The 21,760-nt window shown below is 41.4% G+C and overlaps 1 protein-coding gene across 1 annotated transcript in view; it reads left to right on the top strand.

The window, feature by feature from the left end:
• The window catches only part of LOC140142520 (dynactin subunit 6-like), a 61,709-nt gene that overhangs the window by 20,110 nt on the left and 19,839 nt on the right, over positions 1-21,760 (top strand). Inside the window, exon 2 of the mRNA XM_072164510.1 lies at positions 4,600-4,664. Within this exon, the coding sequence (XP_072020611.1) occupies positions 4,600-4,664 (65 nt within the window). The remainder of the gene's footprint in view (positions 1-4,599; positions 4,665-21,760) is intronic.

The following is a 21,760-nucleotide window of genomic DNA, read 5'->3' as shown; positions in this document are numbered from 1 at the left end:
GTTGATCGAAATTAAAAACGGAATGAACAACACTTTCAACGCTAGGCCTATGCAAATTGGTATCACTGCTGGGTTTACGAATTTGCGAATCCCGGAAAAGATTTGACCCCCATGCGACTCACTAGACCTTTAGAAATTTTTTTCAACAACCCATATTTTATTGTTCAGCCTTGGAACCTCTCTTTTTCAGTAAAATCGGGAGTGAACCCGCCGAACGCCCCAGCAAACGCTTGTTCTTTGACGTTTCAGTCTAATGCGAATTTCTTCATGTACCTAAATATTACTTGGACCGACGACTCGATATCGCTCAAAGTGTTAAATAACGCGCTGCAAACCCTCTTTTCCGCATCCGTTCAAACGGACACTACTATTATGCATCATGTCTCGATCGAGTACGTTGAAAATAAGCTTTGCTTTTGGATCAACGGGGTTTCAGCAGATGTCTACAGAACTCAAGCCCTGGTAAGTCTCCTTGGAATCAACATGAATTTTGAGCAACTGGGAATACTTAGCTTCTACGAAAAAATTTAACCAAGCAAGAAATCATACAGCATTTCGTTGAAAACCACGTTTTAAACTTTACGGATGATGAAGTTCTAATTGACTAATTAAATAAAAGGATGAAAAAACCTACAGCATCGCAAATATACCCTGATCTTCCACAAGGAGAGGATCAGGGAGTTCAATTTCGACTAAGTAAGATATCCGAAATCCGTGACGCCCTCGAAAAGGAAGTTGACCAAAGAGATCAACTAAGGAGAAAATACAAAACAGTTTGGAATGTGTTTTACAACACGGCTCAAGTAGCAGGACTCGTCGCAGTTGGAAGCGGAACAGGAGCTGTCGGAACTCTAGCTACGGGTGTTGGAGCTTTCGTAAGCATTCCTCTCGGAGGAATAGCAATTTTGGAGGTGTTCTTAGTGGAGCATGCGTGGCTCTCGGAAAAGCAACGATGAAGAAGGTCGAAAAGCACGAAAGTGTCAAAAGAACCGCAGAGTCCAGTTTAAACACGGTGAATGATCTGGTGTCTAGAGCTCTTGAAGATGGGGTTGTGAGCAATGAGGATTTCCATCACATTCTGCGGGAAATGGAAAACTACCGAGGTCACAAGGCTGGAATCAAGCACAGAACCAGAGCGGATCTAATTGAACTTACGGCTGATAGAGAACGTGAAATTCGCACAGAGGCAGAACAGGCTGGACTGGAAAGAGGAAAAAAAGAAGCTTTGGAGAGTCTCCAAGTACATTGAATCCGAGAAAAAAAAAATTAGAAATCAAACTTGTTTTGTATAAATAAAATGGATCTTCCAAATCTGACGGATGACAACTGGGTTGAGAACCTAAAAGCGTACGGAGAGTATCGGAAAGAAATGTGGGATGATGAAGGAAAACCATGCGGTGTTTGGAGATGGTACTATGACGAGGAAAAAACAAAAATGAAGGCTGAGATGGTGTTTGATGATAATTATCCCACGTACATGACGTGTTGGTACAAAAACGGATTAGTAAAAGCTGAAGGTAGATACAAAGACGGCGCACCTAGAGAACCGTGGGAATTTTGTGCTGGACGGGATCCTTTAGTTACTGGATACGCCGCATTTGTAGTAACCTACTTGATTACAACCATTTTAAACTGGGTGTGGTAACTACAACAAAAACCTCTTGTGATTAATAATCACAAGAGGTTTTTTTTTTTATTTCTGCACGACCTACTCATTCCATCTTTTTAGCATCGTTGTAGGCTTTCAAAATTTCTGTCATACGCTTGGCTTCCATCCTAATTCTTCTCTCGGGAGAATCCAAAAGAGCGCTCGTGAGAATCCAAAATGTTACGATCATCTTTATTTTAATAAAAAAATGGCAGATTCGATTTATTTTGAGCTCGCTGATGATGAAATATTCCAAAAACTGGAAGACTCGTCCAAAGGAGATTTTTATATGTGGAATGGTACTAGTCTCGAAAACCTGTTTGTTGCTGCTAGCGGTTACAACGGAAACAAAGTAAGAATCCAGGCAATCAACCTTTTGATGTGTTACATTGGGTGGTATAAGGATAGATACAGGATGAGATTGTGTTTAAGACCACCTTGGATTTTTCCTGAAAGGACAGAGGAGTTCGAGGTTTTAAAAAAGACTCTTGAGTTTGTTACGAACGAACCACCAATTAAAAAAAAAAATATGACTATGTTAAAAAATTATCAAGACAAATTTGGTCTTGTGGATAATTTTTGTGAAATAATATATTAAAAAGTAAAAATCAAAAAATTTTTGATTTTGATGAAGAGGTTAAAAAAAATGCAGGGGAAAAAATTCCCCTGCATTTTTTTTTTTTTTGGATAAATTAAAATGCAGGGGGAATTTTTCCGTGTAATTTGGATTGGGGTGAATTAAAAATGCAAGGATGTTTTTCTGTGTAATCCTGTGTACACAGCATTTCTGTGTAATCCTGTGTAAATTGTTTTTCTGTGTAATCCTGTGTAAATTATTGTTCTGTGTAATCCTGTGTAAATTGTTTTTCTGTGTAATCCTGTGTTGTTGTTTTTTCTGTGTAATCCTGTGTTGTTGTTTTTTCTGTGTAATCCCGTGTTGTTGTTTTTTCTGTGTAATCCCTGTGTAAATTATTGTTATGTGCAATCCTGTGTAAATTATTGTTCTGTGTAATCCTGTGTTGTTGTTTGTTCTGTGTAATCCTGTGTAAATTGTTTTCTGTGTAATCCTGTGTAAATTGTTTTCTGTGTAATCCTGTGTAAATTATTGTTCTGTGTAATCCTGTGTAAATTGTTTTTCTGTGTAATTCTGTGTAAATTGTTTTTCTGTGTAATTCTGTGTAAATTATTGTTCTGTGTAATCCTGTGTTGTTATTTTTTTCTGTGTAATCCTGTGTAAATTATTGTTCTGTGTAATCCTGTGTAAATTGTTTTTCTGTGTAATCTTTGTGTAATTTTTTTTATGGAATTTTCCCCTGTATTTTGCCCTGAAAAAGCTGGAGCCAGGGGTAGGGGAGGAGGGTTGCATGTCTATTATGTTGACCTTATTCTTGTGTTCTTTCTTGAATAATATACTACGGTCATTTTGAAGCTCAACTACGTCCCTTTGTATAGCCAAAATAACAAATTCTCGATCATGAGAGGATGTACCTTCTGCGTCAGCGTACTTTTCATAGAATAACACGATGGCGCGACCTGCATGACCGAACCTTGACCTTGTCTAGCAACGACCGTGTGATTGGTCAATTCTCAAAAGCTGTGTTTGCGCCGTAAGCGCCGGTCTTTGCGTAGTACGCTCAACGCAAATAACTGTGCGTACCCAAGTAGGCTCTCATGATCAAGAATTTAATATTTTGGCTATAGTATACATTTAGGTCATGAATTTCACCCTTCAACTTCTCCTGTTCTTCTTGCAGGCTGTCCTGTTTATCTGTTATTGCAACAAGTTTTTCACTCACCAGCTTTTCACTGCTTGATTTTAGGAGTGACATAAATCCTGGATCGTTCTTGACCAACGTAACCAGTTTATTGACAAGTTATTGGGATGCCTTGTCTACAGCTCTCTCGATGTCCACACTTTCTACAGCCCTGCTGTTCATCATGATGAGAATATATATTTCCAAATGGTAACAAAATATCAAACCGATGTAGTAGGAAGAACGTTACCATGATTATGTAGGCCTAGTATATAGTACTATAGTTGTAGATAGTAGTAAGCAATGCGCTGCAGTGACTAGAGATAATCTTCTATCTAGTTTACATGTTGGTTACAGAGGCGCGAAAAGCACGTCCGCAGACTCCGCACCCGATGAAATCTGTATGGCGCACTAAGATCCACCTGTTTGCAAACGATGCTCTCTTATATCAGGAAATAAACTCTGTTCAAGATCCGCAGATTTTTTAGAATGACCTAGATAGACACCTTATCCAAATTGGGCTCTGACTGACACTCCAAACACGAAAATTTTTAAATCAAGACTCCGACACCGACATTACAAGTTAAATACAGGTCATTACTTCTGACGTGATGCGGAATCCCGCTTTGTTGGAGTATACACCAGAATCAGAGAATCAGACTCCAGTGGTTGCCACTCAAGATCCCTATGAAGTTCAGTTACTGTCCCTGGTTCTCTACTGTATTCTGATTTACATTGTACAAAATCTTGCTGCCTGTCTTTGAATACTGTTCAGGAGTAATTGTTCTTTCAAGGTAAGGATTCTAAGCTGCTGAAGCATATTGAAGGAATGGTTTTACAAGTGAATGATACAAACATGTAGGTTGTTTCCTTGATGATTGAGGTACAGCTCCACAGGTTGCATTCAGGACACACTGTGCCTTTTTGACCGTGTCTCGTGTGTGACTCATCGGCCTACAACTGTCCGAGTCCAGGTCCTGCACAACCGAGTCCGGGTCCTTCAGAAAAGGACTCAAGTCCAGTCCGAGTCTAGGACCAAGAGTCTTCCAGTACTCAGTACTGGGTACTGTTGTGACTGACAAACTTGAAATGAAATAAAAACTCAATCCTGCATTGTGTTAGTTTGTAGTACACAAATCAAGTTTTATACTACTCTTTTATAATAAAGCCTTTTTCTGTTTTTGTGTATATATTTAGTGTGAAGATCGGCACCGGTGCTGTAGTATGTGTGGAGGCTGAATTGCGAGGAGACATCACAGTAGGTAGGTACAATACATTAAAGTATATATTAAGGGCATGATCACATCAGGCACTTTTGATGTGGGGACGTGGAGTCGACCCTACATCGAAACCACTTCCCTGTGTAGTGTGAACACAAAGTAAGTGGATTCGACCCTACATCAACAATGTGGATCGAAACTACCTGGTTGAGGTAGTTTCGACCCTAGGAGGTGGGTTAAATGTAGTAATGTGAACGCGATAATGTGGAGTCGATCCAGATCGACTCCACATATACCGAAGTGGCCGTGGTCGCACGGGCGAAATGGTGAACGCCAATGGAACAAATGACGAATGGCGTACACACAGCTAGGCGCAGCGCCACGCCGAACTGCGCTATGCGTTTTTGCGTGAATGACGGTGCTTTTGTGAATTTACGCGTGCGTAAGTTGGAACTTTATTGACTCGAGTAGTATGGTTTTGCCGATTCTAACACATTTCTGTATTTTTTCGTAAATCGTCCCCAACCATCAAATACACATAAAATCACAAAAACCCGTGTAAATCGACTCAACCACCAAATACACAGTAAAATCACAAAAACCTGTGTAACTGCCGTGTACACAGGATTAAAAAAAAAAACATCCTTGCATTTTTAATTCACCCCAATCCAAATTACACGGAAAAAATTCCCTGCATTTCAACTTATCTAAAAAAAAATGCAGGGAAAAATTCCCTGCATTTTCAATTTATCCAAAAAAAATGCAGGGAAAAAATTTCCCTGCATTTTTTTAACCTCTTCATTTTATTCATTTAAGAAAAAAAATTTAAAAAATAAATATAATAAAAAAATGGAATCATTCAAAAATCATTACAACGTTAAAAAGAAATAACTCTCGAATCGAAAGTAGAAAATAACCGTCTGTTCAGTATTTTACAACAACCAGTGGGTTCAACTCAGTCAAAAAATCCAAACAAATTTTACAAACCCGTAACATTGCAGAATCGTTACAATGTCGGTCTATGTAAAGAGTTGGGAATTCCGACAAATAAGGGTAAAAAATATAGTTCGCTTATTACCAAAAAAAATAGAGAGAAGTATTGTATGGCTTCAAAAAAAAATAAAAAAAAAATGAAATCCTCATAATAATTTGATATTGATTTTTTTTTTGAAAAAAAAAAAAAAGAGCTTAAGAAAATAAAACATTGTATATAATAAAAGAAGATGAGAAGAATACTAAAATTTTCATCGAACGCTGAATGGGAGCGTTTTAAAAAAATCAAGAGTGAATATACGGTAAAGGATCTACGAGCCATTGCGAAAAATGCTGGCCTGCAAGGAGATTGGAGACACACCATAAAACCGATCTGATAAAAATTCTTCAAGAAAACTATGTCTTAGATCCGCTGGATGCTCCGATACAAAATATCGATGTACCCATTCTTGAACCAACGCCGATACCACCCCGCTCCACCGCTGGATGCTCCGATACAAAATATCGATGTACCCATTCTTGAACCAACGCCGTATACCACCACCCCGTTCCACCCCAGATAGAAATAAAGCCAACATAAGATTGGTCATTCTTGGATACCCCCAAACCACCTCCCAGACGAACCAGATTTCAACGAAAGATTGCAAAGCTTTACAAACAGAAGGAAAAACCTTTAAAATTCAAGAAACCGAATCTGCTCTCAATCGATTTACTACTCAATACAAAATTGATGGAAGATCACGTTATGAACCAAGAACCTTTTAGCAGCAACTAAACAACCTGTTGTGAACCTTTTAACCAACAATGGGCAAAAAAAGATTGTGCTAGTGCTTCGCTGCATGATGGAAAAGAAGAATCTCCAAACGGGAGAACTTATCACCAAAGAAGCCGATTTACCTCCACTACGGATGTTAATCTGGAGGCAACTGATCTTGATGAATTATACAAAAGGTGGTCTGAAAGAATTTTGGAAAACATTGCGACATTTCAAAACAGCGGAAGCGGATGGGTATTCAAATCGATCGTAGACTTGAGCATTCACACAGTTAAATACAAACCGATGAGTGGTTCGTCATACATTCCGACTCCAAAAGATCTAGCCAAAAAGAAAGCGATCATCAATCTTAAAAATGAGGACAACCAATGCTCCAAGTATTCTATCACTCGAGCCCTCAATCCAGTTGACGATAATCCAAATCGGGTAGACAACAATCTTATAGAACAAGCCGAAGAGCTCAACTGGGATGGTATCCCCTTTCCAACCTCCCCTAAAGATTTTGCCAAGTTTGAAAGGAACAATTCTACAATTTCCGTTAATGTCTTGGGATACGCCGAAAAAAATTCATCCAAGAGGTTGTACAAAAATGAAGTCTACCCGCTGAGAGTAGGTGCTAGCAATCGAAAACACAAAGTTATTCTTCTTTTAATTTCGGGCAAAAATAAGGATGGCCATGACACCCAACATTACTGCGTCATCAAGAGTATGAGCAGACTAATGTCGTCACAAGAGAGTAAAAATGGTCATGCTAGATATTATTGTATGCGATGTCTCACGTCCTACATCTCCAAACAAAAATTGGTGAAACATAAAGAGCTATGTCAAAATAATGAAACCGTGAAAATTGAAATGCCGGATCCAGAGAAGGATTCATCTCAGTATTTTAAACATCATTTCAAGTCTCAGAACGTCCCCTTTGTCGTGTACGCCGACTTTGAATCCTTTGACGCCGATACAAACCTGCCAACCGGAAGTTTCTCAGAAGACTGACGAAATACCAAAAGCACGAACCGGGCTTTTGCTACTACATCAAGTGTTTCGATGTCTCGGTGTACACTCAAGAACCAGTGATCTTCACCAAGGAATCCGAGGACCAAGATGTGGCTCAGATTTTTGTGGAAACTCTAGAGCAAAACATCAAAGAGATCCATCAACAATTCAAGTTCCAAAAGGAGATGATCTTCGGGGAGCAAGAGCGAGAGATCTTCAAAAATCCACCCACTGCCACATCTGTAAGGATCCACTGACTCCCGATGATAAAGATAATTACAACGTCAGAGACCACTGTCACTATAAGGGAACCTTTAGAGGAGCTGCCCACAATATCTGCAATATGAAATATAGGAAACCAAATTTCTTTCCTGTGATTTTCCATAATCTAGCCGGATATGACGCTCATCTGTTCATCAAGAATCTTGGCAAGACCGAGGGAGAGATCGACTGTATTCCTTCCAACGAAGAGAAGTACATCTCATTCACCAAGAAGATATTGGTTGACACCTTTACCAATAAGGAAGGAAAAGAAGTCGATGTCAAGCGTGATCTCAGATTTATCGACAGCTTCAAATTTATGGCTGCTGGACTTGGCAAACTCGTCGAAAATTTGGATGAGTTTTCTGAATTACCGAAATTTTATCAGGATGAACAACTTCAGCTGCTCTTGAGAAAAGGGGTGTATCCAAATGCGATCACGTCAACTCTTTGGAAAAACTCCAGGAGACTAGTCTTCCACCCAAAGACACCTTCTACTCCAAACTCAACGAAGAACACATTTCCGATGAGGATTATGAACACGCTCAAAAGGTGTGGGATACTTTCGGAATGAAAACCATGAGGGAGTATCACGATCTGTATCTCAAGTCGGACGTTCTCCTTTTAGCCGCGTGTTCGAAAATTTCAGAAAAACCAGTCTGAAAACTACGAACTGGATCCTTGCTGGTACTACACGGCTCCCGGATTAACCTACGATGGCATGCTAAAAACGACGTCCAAACGTCTCGAACTCCTCACGGAATACGATAAGACTTTGTTTTTTGAAACGAAAATAGAGGTGGGGTTTCCACGATATCTACCAGATATGCCAAAGCCAACAACAAGTACATGGGTGACGATTACGATCCGAGCGAGCCCTCCAAGTACATCATTATACATCGACGCGAACAACCTATACGGATGGGCCATGAGTCAACCGCTTCCGGTCGGTAACTTCGAGTGGATGTCGTCAAAAGAGCTAGACAATTGGCGCGAAATCCCGTGCACTCTTGAAGTGGATTTGGAATATCCCAAAGAGCTGCACGACCTTCACAACGACTTTCCCTAGCTCCAGAAAGACTGATCGTGAACAAAGTGAAAAAACTAATCCCGAATCTGAACGACAAGGAAAAGTACGTTATCCACCACGTGGCTCTGAAGCAGTGCTTGGAGCTTGGACTCAAACTGACCAAGGTTCACAGAGGGATAAAATACCGAGAGGAAGCCTTCATGAAATCATACATCGACAAGAATACCAGTCTTGAACAAAAGCTACAACGGAGTTTGAGAAGGCTTTTTCAAGTTGATGAACAACAGCGTCTTTGGAAAAAGCGATGGAAAACATCAGAAATTACGTCAATGTCCATCTCGTGAATTCGAACACAAAGCTATCAAATTAGCCGCATGAAACCCAACTACGAAGCGAAAACACAATCTTTGATGAAAATCTTAAAGCGGTTCACATGAAAAAAATCAAACTGTACTTCAACAAGCCGATATATCTCGGAGCGAGCATCCTGGATATTGCAAAGACGAAGATGTACGACTTTCACTACAATTACATCAAGAAAAAGTACGGAAACAAAGCGAAGCTCTGTATGACAGATACCGACTCGCTACTTTATGAAATCGAGACCGAAGATTTTTACGAGGATATCGCACTAGACGTGGACCGCTACTTTGACACTTCCAACTACCCAGTTGATCATCCGTCGGGAATTCCGACGGAAAGAACAAAAAGTTCCGGCATGTTCAAGGACGAAGCCGGAGGAAAGCAGATAGTGGAATTTGTTGGACTGAGAGCAAGTTGTACTCTTTCAGAATGCACGAGGGAAACGAGGAAAAGAGGTGCAAAGGCATAAAAAAAGCGGTTGTCGAAAGAAAAATTACCCACGACGACTACAAGCGTTGTGTCTTCGATGAGAAACCTCTGATGAGAACGATGAATGTGATTAGGAGTTCCAAGCACGAGGTGTACACTGAAACCGTTAACAAAGTCGCGCTCGATTCTAAAGATGATAAGAGAAGCATACTTGAGGACAAAATTCACACACATGCATACGGTTACTGTGTTGAAAAACTTGAATAAGAAATTTTACTTCAAAACTCTGTCGGGTGGCAACTGTGTGCCCTCGGGTACTATCATAAGCTCCTGTCTAACAAACGCTCTTTTGGTGCACCTTCACTCAAATAGTACAAAATTGGATCACCGGAGTTCTCACGATACTATCAACCGTGTAAGTTTCCAGAGACCAAATGGGATCGGTTGCGCGTCTTCTCTCACCTCCCTCCAACTCTCCGGGAGCGTAAAGATATCTCAATCTCACGTTACCTGGAATTTTAATCTCATTTTTTAACTTCTGTGGAGCTGAAGGCATCGTTTCAATCTTTTTCTTCTTGATAGCATCAACCGGTTTCATTCCTATCAGCCGAGTCTCTTCGCTGTTCAAAGCTCTGATCACATCCGGAAGCCTACCCACCCACTCGGTAGACCTCACATTTTTCTGACCACGAGCTTCCATCAGTATTTCCTCGCAGTACTGATGGCCAAACAGTCTTTCAGCCAAAGTTCTGTTGAATCTTTCAACAATTGCCTGAGCTCTATGTTGACCAGGCAACCCTCTTCTGATATCGACCTTGTGCTTTTTCATCACTTCGTTCACTTTGCCCATGAATTCTCTTCCAGGATCGACCTGCAGAAGCTTGGCCACTTTAAAACTCGAGAGTAAATTTTTTCAAATGCCTTAGCCACCTCCCCAGATTCCTTGAGCTCAGAGGCTCAGCTTCCTTGTATCTGCTCGCGACATCCACCACAGTCAGCGCGTACTTGTAAAGCTTTTTCCTTTACTCGGTCTGTCGTGAGGGAGAAACAACAAATCGGCTTGATGAACTTCATTAGGTACACTTACGTTAAATTTTGCTCTGGGAATGTACTTGAGGTGGTAGGTAAATTTGCCACTGAGTCTGCTTTTTTAAAAAATTTCTAGCTTTTTCTTTCGTCACTCCAGCCTCTTTTGCCAGCTTGTCTATCGCAGAAACACCCTTCCAATACCCTCTCGGACTGTACGGCCCTGATTTGGTAAAACGATCTAACTTGAAATTTGGGAATTTTGAGATAAATCCATATCATGGGTAATGTGAGGGCGCTCTTTCCATTGGTGACATCCTCAAATCACCACCATGCCGACAAACAATGAGATTGTTATATTTTCTAAGACATTAGATCTGTTTAATAATTTATTTTGTTCAAAAAGAAAAACGGCAAGTGTTCAAACTTTAAAGCTCTTTTTCTCGAAACAGAGATTTTAATTTCAAGTTAGATCATTTTACCAAATCAGGGCCGTGTAGTAAACCTTAGACATTTTAGTTTCAGCCATCTTTTATTTTTAGCCCGATTTAAAAATAAAAACAGTTTAAGAAAATCCGGCTAATAAAAAAACAAACAAAATGGCAAAACAATCAAGCATACTCAATATTGAATTTGAACATTTGTTAGAAGAGCAAAAAGGATCCTCAATTTTGAAATGGGTTGAACTAGAAGAAGGTGGAATTTACTAAATTACCAATTTTGAGATCATGGAAACCAGGGTTGGAAAATCCGGAGTTATCACTCTCAGTGATAACACTCGAGTTTGGAGTTGTTCTACCCTAACAAAAAGGCTAGAGAACTTGGACTTGGACTGTGGTGAATCAATAGCTCTTGTTAGACCCACGGGCAAAAAAGAAAGCAAAACAACCGGGAACATGTACCACAGTTTTGACCTTGTAGTGAAAGAGTTGGAATATGATGAAGACTCAGACTAGTCGTACAGTCTACCATAACCAACAAAAAAAAAATCCTCTTTAGACAAAATAGTCTAAAGAGGATTTTTTTATTGTTACAAAAATGAAGTGTACGAGTAAATACAAGCGTTGTTTTTGCAAATTGTGTAAAAAGAAAACTCGCTTCGGAACAAAAACCGATTTGCAACCTATACGGTGCGAATTCACTCGGTTGTTTAAAGAACCCGCACGAGTGGAGCAAAGAGTTCCGCCAAAATGTAAAAATTGCAACTCAGAATACATAGTAGACGATGTGTGTTATGATTGTGGTTTAGAAAATGACGCGTCTCTTAACAAGAACTCACCCCGAGTTAACAGCGACCAAATTCGACAATCGATAAAGTACTGCGAAACCAAGACCTACCAGTTTGAAGAATACATCGAAATCTACAGTGGAAATGTTACGAGTACTTCTGAGATTTTGATCGACGAGTTTGTTACAAAAATGAAGTGTACGAGTAAATATAAGCGTTGTTTTTGCAAATTGTGTAAAAAGAAAACTCGCCTCCGAAAACAGAACAAAAAACCGATTTGTCTATACGGTACTGAATTTAATCAGTTGTTTAAAGAACTCCATGCGAGTGCAAAGCATACCAAAATGTGAAAATTGTAACTCAAAATACAGTGAAAATGTTACGAGTACTTCTGAGATTTTGATCGACGAGTTTGTTAAAAACATTTAAAAAAATAAAAAATTGTTCGAGTCCCTGAGTAAAAAAGACTTGTTAAAAGTCTTGAGATCAGACCCAAAAGCCGTTCACAAGATTTACTACAAAGTTACGGGCAATTCTCCCGTCGATTTTTGGCATGATCGCATTAATTTGTTATGCGATCTTGATAATATACTGAAAATTTATCTACAAAATAAACCCAAGAGAAATAATTTCAATATTCACTACGTTCTCTTCTACCTACTCAAACGAAGAAATTATCCCGTAACTCTCGACGATTTTCCAGAGATTAGAGGTTCAGCTCCCACTCAAATACTTTTATCCAAAGTATTTGATAGCGACCACACCGGTTCCGAGCAATCCCAGTCCGAGCAAAGCTAACTCCCCATTTTGGATCGATTTTGTTTGATCTTCGTCGAGATACTCTCCATCATAAAGTTGTGGTTCGGGTGGAAAAGAATCCATCAAAATTCCCGTTAAATTATAATACTGTCTCATCGCGTCATCGGCGTCCGAAAAGGTTCTCTCCAGCGTGACCCTGTTTTTTTAATTGATCGTTGATGTAATCTATTCTTGAAAGACGCGCTAGATTCCAAGAATCTCGGTCGTGCTGAAGTTTTTCGAGAGCGAGATCGTGTCTTTTGCGTTCTTCCGAACTACTGAGAGAGTTGAACAGATAATTGCTCCCTGAAAATGCCAAAGCGTTAACCATGGCTCCACCAACCATGAATGCGATCGACGCCATTTTTCTCTTTATTTTCACAAAAAAACCCTCTTAGCACAGATAGTGCTAAGAGGGTTTTTAATATACCTACCTTGACAGAATGTTTCCCTTGGACTAAGCCATAATTTGATCCGGAAGAATTCCTTGATTCACGAGCCAATCTCTGAGCATCGTAGCGAATAGACGCTCAAAGTCAACTTTACAATATCCTCCACATCAAGCTGCGAGAGATTAGCGGCTTCATTTTTAGGAACTTTTTCATAACGAACGAGTTAGCCCATATACCGAGGCTTATCGTTGTTGCGTGATCTGCGCCGTTCACGATCATTTTTACGTTTGGATTGGTTTCTGCCATCTTCTTTATTGTAACTAAAAATCATCGAAAGGATCGACTTTTGGTTGATGATCGACCACTGTGGTCACGGTGGGTGGGCTTTCAGTCGTACCGTTTAAGGTAGAATACCCATATGCCACTATCCCTCCAACGACGACGACCGCTCCTCCAACAAGAACTGGACCTGACAACCAGTTTGACACGTCTGAAGGTGTACGTGACGTTTTGTCTATGGTGGACGGGTTCTCCGTGTCGTTTCCTCTGCTTCAAAGGCTTTCATTTTGCTGCCCTTTCTTTGTTTCTTGCGGCTAATGCTTTTCCAGCGGCAACCCGGTTCGGGTTTTTGACTTTTGCTTGATTCTCTCCTGCCGTCCCTTTTGTCGGAGGTGTCGTGTCCGCTGCTGGGCGATCTACTGATTTGGTTTCTAGATCACTCATCTTTTATTATTAGAAAAATCTATAGATACCTGTAGAATTATCTATAGATACCTGTAGAATCATCTATAGATACCTGTAGAAATCATCTATAGATACCTGTAGAATCATCTATAGATACCTGTAGAATCATCTATAGATACCTGTAGAAATCATCTATAGATACCTGTAGAATCATCTATAGATACCTGTAGAATCATCTATAGATACCTGTAGAAATCATCTATAGTTACCTGTAGAATTATCTATAGATACCTGTAGAAATCATCTATAGTTACCTGTAGAATTATCTATAGATACCTGTAGAAATCATCTATAGTTACCTGTAGACTCTTGCGAAAGCTGAAATTTTCTTTGAAACTTCATTTTAAAGTTTTGATAAATAATTATAAACAAAAATCAGGCATTGATCATCGGAACCGAGATTGGTGTTTTAATAGCGGACACGGAAACTCAGTAAAATGACGGATTCGTTCTCCGAAGAATCAGATTTCAGCGACGAATGCGACGCTGCGTTCGATCCGCTGTACTGCGATTCAAAAGGGAGCATCTCACCTTATCGCAGAGGGTAAAAAGAAGCAGAGAGAGGATCGCCGAGAAAAGAGAGGTCGAGCTCCTAAAGACGCGACTTCTGGTGGAAGAGATCGCGCGCAGAGCAAATTTCCCAGGAAAAAATGCCCTACAAAGAGAACGAGCCCCGGTGACGCTGGTTCACTTCCTCTCGTTCGGTTGCAAGAACTCGGTCTACGAAAAAGAGATAACCTGGGAAAGACAGTGCGACTGCAAGAGACCGGATCTGCATAAAAAATCGCGCAGTATTCCAAAACCCGAGCCAGCGATCGTGATCCAAAAAAGCAACCCAAAGACGTGGAGCAACCTCTTCAAGACCGAGGCCACCATCGCGGAGGAAGATAGAAGAAGGGAGGAAAACGCAAAAAGGTTAGAACGGCAACGTCTCAAGTCCATCGTAGATCTGGAGATTCATACCGCGAAGTATAAACCGATGAGTGGTTCGTCATACATTCCGCTTCCAAAAGATTTAGCCAAAAAGAAAGCGATCATCAATCTCAAAAATGAGGACAACCAATGCTTCAAGTGGTCTGTCGCTCGAGCCGTCAATAAAGTTCCCAAAATCCAAATCGGATAGACAAAAACTAAAAGCAAAATCCAAAAAGCTCAACTGGGATGGTATCCCCTTTCCAAAGGCTCGAGCGCGAAAAACGACGCGCCCCCAGGGTAATAATCCGACTATGCAAATTTTACCAGCAAAATAAGCAATGTCCCAACATTAAAGAATGCAAAGACGCTCACTCTCCCAGAGATTTTGAACAAGAATGTAGATTTGGAAAGAGTTGTAAATTTTAAAAATAAAAGTGTAAAAATTTACACGGTAAATTATAAAGTAGTTGTGCGACTCATAAAAAAAAAATGTTCGTGGGATATTTTTCTCGAACATTTTTTTTTTTAGTTTTGAAACTTTTGTAATATTTTTTTTTTTTTTTAAAAAGTTTAGTTCCTCTCGAGCATTTTTTTTTTAACCCTTTGAGTCGCCGTTAGTATTCAAAGGTTAATCAATCACATCAATACTTGGGAGTCGTCTACTGTGCACTTCGCTTCTGGTGGAAAGTCAACTTTTTAACACCGTTGCTAGTTAACAGAATAGCCTCCAACGGAGCTAGCATACGTCCAAAACTATGATACAGCCCACAGGTCCATTTGTTTAAAGCTAAATCAATAAAGGGTCCTTCGTTCAGAGACTCTTCCAGAGCATCGCGATCGGTAATCGCCAAATTTTTGGAAGGAAGAGTCCGACCAAATTTACGTAAGCGGTAACGAAGTGCTTTTTCATTGACCTGGTCACTATCCCACCCATGTGAGCCTCAGTATCTGGCGTGAGAGTCTCATCAGGCTCTTTTGATCAAGCCTATCGATCTCAGCGGAGGTTATGGTCTTTCCCAAATACTCTTTGCTTTTTCCTGCCTCTGCTACGCCGATCAACCGTTCCCGCAGCTGTTCCGTTTTAGCAGAGTCCGTGTTGACAGGTTCCTCCCGTGTAGCCGTACCGTCTAAGGTAGACATTCCGCCTATGGTAGGCAGAACGTCCACGGTCATCGCCTCGTTAACTATATCTTCAATTTCAGTCATCTTGCTTTTTTATCTTAAGATTATTTTTGCCACCAGTACTCAGTCGGTTGCTCGGTAATTAGAATTAGTTTGGAATGTTTTTGTTTAGCTAGCTTTTTTATCTCTTTTTCTCTTCTAGAGTTGGGATTATATCGTTCTCCCTTAGAGTCTACTTGAAACTATCTTGATCTTTTGTGTAAAACAGGGCTGTCCATTTTGTCTGCTCTCTGAGATCGGTAACGATGGAGTTATATTTTGTGTAAGCACCCAAACGAGCAATTATCGTGTCTTCCGAGAATGCTAGCTGAGAAAGCATCTGTTTCTTTTTGGTTAATGATCTGTCAGAGCTGCAGTCGTCGATAATGAAAAGTGTGTGTCCGTCTTGTATTCCATAAGTTTTGTAGCCAAATTTCAAACAATCGTTCAGCCAATCGTCGGACTTTGGACACCAGTTAGGATCCATTGGAATGACATCAACGTCCTTAAAAACCAGGATCTGTTTAATGCACGCTTTGTTGCTTGGCGTCCAGGTAGGGCAAACGATTATGATGTATTCAAAGAAATTCTTGTATTCCTCTCGAGTAAATCCAAAACAAATTCAGTCTTGCCACAGCCGGTGGCTCCGCAGATTATAGCCGTGCGCGTGTTTTGGAAACATCTTTTATTCTAGTATTTCACGCTCTGCAATTTTCCGGCTTCGATATTCACCTTTGCATCCTGTATGTAGTACACGTAAGCGATCAACGCTCCTTCAGCCTCGGCTTCTTTTTCGCTTTCGATTTGAATACTCTGACTCGCTCCTTCAATTTTCCTACCAGATCCATGCAACGTGCCATCATCCGTGGTTCTCATGTCCAACCAGAGTCCATACTTGGTCGTGAGATAATCTGGTAAAATCACATCGCCAATTCCGCTTCTTTGATTATGTGTGGGACGGTTCTGAATTTTCCATCCGCAAAGTGCTTTTGAATTTCTTCAAAATGGTTGTGAGGTAACATTCCGCTTCGCATACAGCTGGTTTGGGTTCCCGTCTAGAGTGGCTGAGACTTTTTGATTTTTGGGTTGTATAATTTCTCGGAATCTCGGCGTAATCGGTTCCTCCATCCATGGGATCTCTGAAAAGAATCAAAATGCCTTTCATGGACTTTTGCTCGTGGTGCCAGGACAATATTCCAGACGGTGTTTGATTTGTCCAGCGACTCCTTGCTGTGTCTCATAACTCTATCGTACATAACCACGCTTTTTCCATCGTACATGTTTTTGATCATCATCGCCGTCTCTTGTGAGCTTACCACATCAAACTCCAGGTGAATGTTAGAAATGGAGTAACTGGCAGCTGTGTCTGTGGAAACTATCACTTTCCCATAGTTGTTAAAAGTTAGTTCGTAAGAGAGTCTGTCTTTTAACTCGAACTGGAAAAATGGGTTGTGGGAACTCAGCATTTCAAAGTCCAACGGGATGCAGAACATGTTGCCATAATTCTTGTCCACGGCAATATCCTTGGCGTCGGCACCTTTGTCACCGGCATCTATTCTGTGCTTACGCCCTGCTCCAGATTGAATACCCTGATAGACGGCATTTGATCGCTCCTTGGTTGTTTTCCAAAGATCTTGATAGCACAGAAAAACGTCAGCATCGTTCAGGGTGTATATGCTCTGTCCTTCCAATTTGACCTCAATTTGTGACACTATCGCTCTTCCAAGATTATTTACGATCGTTCGATTAACATCTTGGTTTCCACCAGCCGCAGAATTCAAATCAACATTGAATGAAAGTCTGCTAGTTCCAGGGACTATGACATCATTTTTTCCAAGGTCTGGGAACCTCACTGTGAGGATTTCACCCTGATTGATAGTACTTGGAGCGTGCGTGTTTCGAATGCTGCGTCGAATACCATTGATTCCTCGTGCATTACGAAGTTGTCGGTATGGGTCCAATTTGTATCCAGATTCAGTCGCCATCTTTTATTTATACGTAAAATAAAACCAAAAGATGGCAGATTTTAATCCTCGAGAAGACATTCAGATGGATGACTTCGATGAATTTGAAGATACGATCGGAGATACCACGGGAGCAGTTGGTGGTACACCGGCTGAGACTGATTTTGGTGATGAGGCGATACAAGCGGAGGGTCAGAGACGACGAGGAAGCGTCGGTTGGGAAAATCCCGATGTGAGTTTCGTTTCCGATAAGAGTCGAAATTCCATCGAAGATCTCAACGAACGACTCGATCTATTAAAACTTCGTGAAGACAGTCCTTCCCTGAGGAGAACCATCAAAACATTGAATCGACAAAAGCGGAACTGGCTAGGGATGAGTTTCGGGATTACGTGAAAGCGCTTAGGATACACGCAACAAGGAAGCGATCTTTGCTACTGAAGCGGTTTTTGCGGTAGATGAAACCGGAAGAATCAAAGTTAATTAAAAAAAAAAACAAGTTTGGTTAACCAAACAAAATTGAGCGAATTTTACCCCTAGAATCGATAGCTAAACAAGTCAAAGGCAAAGATCCAGGAGGTACCAATTTTGTCAAAGTAGGTCTCGGAATCAAGGATTTCAAAGCGAGGATTAACGCCGCAAGTGCAGGAAAGTGCCGAAAAAGCGTCAACTAGCGAGAGATGTATCACCCCTAACCACTACACCCGCTGGTAGACCAAACAACACTAAAAGAGTTTTGGAGGGTCTTCAAAAAACAAACCAAGACATGGAAGGTTTAGCCAATGAATTGCCAAATGATCCTCACGAAGAAATCCGAAATTTTTTAACCGAACGAGGACAACTCAAGAAGCTGTCTGATGTCTATGAGCACCTTGTCCGAAGAAGGAATGAAAAGGAAACTGAACTGAAAGAATTAAAGTCTAAAGGACGCGGTTCGGTCAGTTTTACTAACCCAACTTACGAAGGTGATGAAGGAGAGCCTCTGCTACCTGTCAGCGAAGAAGATGCTGAAAGAGCTAGGGAGCTTGAAAGCGATATCAAAGAGTTTGACAACGCCATCGCGGATCAAGATGCCAAGGTCAGAAATTCGCTTCAGCGTCTGCGAAGATCGATCGAAAGTTTCATAGACAGCGATGCTACCACGGGAAGTCGGATTCGAGAACTCTTTAGACGAGAGGGTGTTACCATAGTTTCGCTGCTCACAGCCATCGGAATGACGATAGCAACCGTCGTCGAGAGTATTCTGTTAGCCACCAAATCCGCAGTTTCAGCGATCACGCCGAAGCCTCCAGAACCAAAACCAGGTCCTCCTAAACCAGACCCAGGTCCATCACCAGGACCCGCACCAAAGCCTAAAACTTGGACCGATTGGATTAAGGATCAGCTCAAGAAAATAGCCAATCTCCTTTTGAAACTCGGAGACAAAGCTTTGATCGCACTTCCAGGGATCATCGGGGCTGTTGTGAATTTCTGTCTCAAAGCTGCGGGGTCTGTTGCTGGATTTCTAGCTGATCACATATGGACATTAGCTTTGGGTGTTGGAATTTTGTTGTACACTACAGTTATGGAATTTGTCAAAAAGAAGTAAAAAAAATCTTCTCACTAGAATTTAGTGAGAAGACTTTTTTGTGTGTGTCCAACTTATTTTTTTTAAACCCAGAAAAATAAGAAAATTGCAGCGGCTGCCAAAAATAGAGAAAGCTTTTTCTCATCATGCATTAGAGGCTCTTCAGTCAAGGGTGGACTTTCAGTCAAGGGTGAACTTTCAACCTCCTCTAAAAACAACGGACTTTCCTCAGGAGCACTGTCTTCAACATTCGGTCGAGAGTCGGTGTTTAATATTACGTCTGAGTTTAGCCCTATCTGCATGTCATTCGTGGCGATTTGGATGAAATTGTTGTATCCGTTTACGGATCCCACGAGGATTTCCATGTTGCTCGGGAGCAAGTAAAGTCCGTGACCCACGACAAAATCCAGTTTGCTTTGAGCGTACTGAAGAGTTCTCTGGTATCTGTCTATCGAGTCCGGAAAATCCACGACCGAGTTGATCGCATCCTCGACGTTTGCTAGAAATTGTTTCTGAGCGTCGAACGCCTTGCCGGAGCCCAGGATGCCAGATCTGGCTTGAGCTTGGGATCCAAGAATTGCCCACGTGTAAGTCCTGATGGAGTCGTTGATTCTCGAAACTCCGCGCGTGTGAAACCCTCGTTCCAAGTGTCTGCCACGAAACTGCCGATAGCAGCCATGGCATCTCCTTTCCGAATGGATCTGTCGGTTATATCCGGATCGTGATCGAACAGCTGTTCAATGTATAGAATCTTGTCAGTCTGATTGTCCACGCCTCCGAAGCTGACCGCGTCAAAGTGAACTTTCCAGTCCATCGACTGACTGTAGTTTCCTCCGTTGGTAAGCTTCGACCATTTTTTGGTGGTCACGAATTTCCAGTCGTAAAATTGTTTGTTGAAGAAGTAACTGCCCATTCCGTTGGAAAGATCGAACTTTTGTCTCCAATTAGCTCTCGCGGACACTCCGAATTCGTTGCAAATTCTTTCGTAAGCGTGGGTGTCGATCCCGTTGTTCAGAGGATTGAAGGATTCCTCCGAGGGTAGTGGACAGGACATTTCCGACAGGATTCTTCTGATCTGATAATATGCGTGAAATCTGAACACGGATCGAATCATCGGATCTTTGTGACTGAGAAGTTCTTTGGACACCCGCATCCTGACGTGGCGCACCAAACCGCGAAGTTCAGCTGGTTTTGCCAAAATTGCATCTGGTTGGAGAGCCAGTCATCGTACACCTCTTTTTCCGCGACTCTCGGAAGTTTGTACTTTTGCCACAAACTGGGAAATCTTACGTAAAATTTTCCTTTTTGCTGACTTGAATTTCTTGATTCACGAGACTGAAACCGTAAGGCCGGTTCGAATACTCCTCCGGTTCTCATTTTATTGAAAGATAAAAGAAAAATGTTTGTTACAATTACCGGCACCGCAAAGGAAAACCTTATCGCCCGTTGCAAAGTATAGACAATAACGGCAAAAACTTAAAATTGGAATCAAAAGGATCTCGGTCGAGTAGGTTGGTTCAACGTCGAAGAAGAACTCGAATGGAGGTACACTCAAGGAGGGCAGGGACCTGAAGAAGCGATAAAAATAAGCCCGGGCTGTATGATTTTGACCTGCTCGCGAAAGAATTCACGAGTTAAATCGACGGTTTCGAATTCGAAGTCGTCGACCTCGATGGAAAACTCAACATGAGAATTCACGAGCAGCATCAGATTTGGTTTCCGGACCGCGTTCGAGAAATGTTCGGATTGGACGACGAAGGGTGGCTAGCAGATGGTGAATACACGGAGATCGGGCGATAGAATTTTTACCTCAAGAATTCTCGATACCTGAATCAGCTGTCAACCACGGACAATCTCAAAAACAACGACGACGTTCTGCAGGGAGGTCAGGTTCTTGGGTCCTTCGATCTCACAAACGCTGCGTTTGGGGAATACTTCGTTTCGACCTACGAAAAGCCGAGTTTCAAAAAACTGCAAAACGGAACCATCCACGAGCTCGACTTCAACTTCAAAGTAGAATGGAAAAATTCTTCGAGAAAGCTCGATAATCACGATCAACCGCTGGATTTGGAATTTGAAATCCAATAAAATAAAAGAAAGAATGTCTATCCGGGGACCAACGATCAAAAAAAAAATCGACGTCAATAGCTGGCGAAGATGTAGATCTTTCAAAAAAAAAAAAAAAAACTGGAGCGCGAATGACCGGAAGGATTAACATGGGAGGAAAAAAAATAACGGGGTTGATGAATCAACCGAGCCGCAAGATGCAGCTACTATGGGTTCCGTGACCAGCCTAACCTCATGGTTAAACGACAGAAAAGTTTGAAGGATGGCGACTCGATGACCGGCGAACTCGCTATGAGCGGCAATAGAGTCACGGGTCTCGAACTCCCACAGACAACGAGGACGCTGTGGACGAAAGAGTACGAGACCGCAAATTGGACACGAGCACGATACCAGCTTGCATGTTTTGGGGAGATTCATGGTATGGATGAACGAAG

Source organism: Amphiura filiformis, chromosome 20 (assembly GCF_039555335.1).
Source record: "Amphiura filiformis chromosome 20, Afil_fr2py, whole genome shotgun sequence".
NCBI classification, from domain to species: Eukaryota; Metazoa; Echinodermata; class Ophiuroidea; order Amphilepidida; family Amphiuridae; genus Amphiura; species Amphiura filiformis.
The sequence above is the reverse complement of the archived record's forward strand: the minus strand, read 5'-3'. Positions and strand labels throughout refer to the sequence as shown.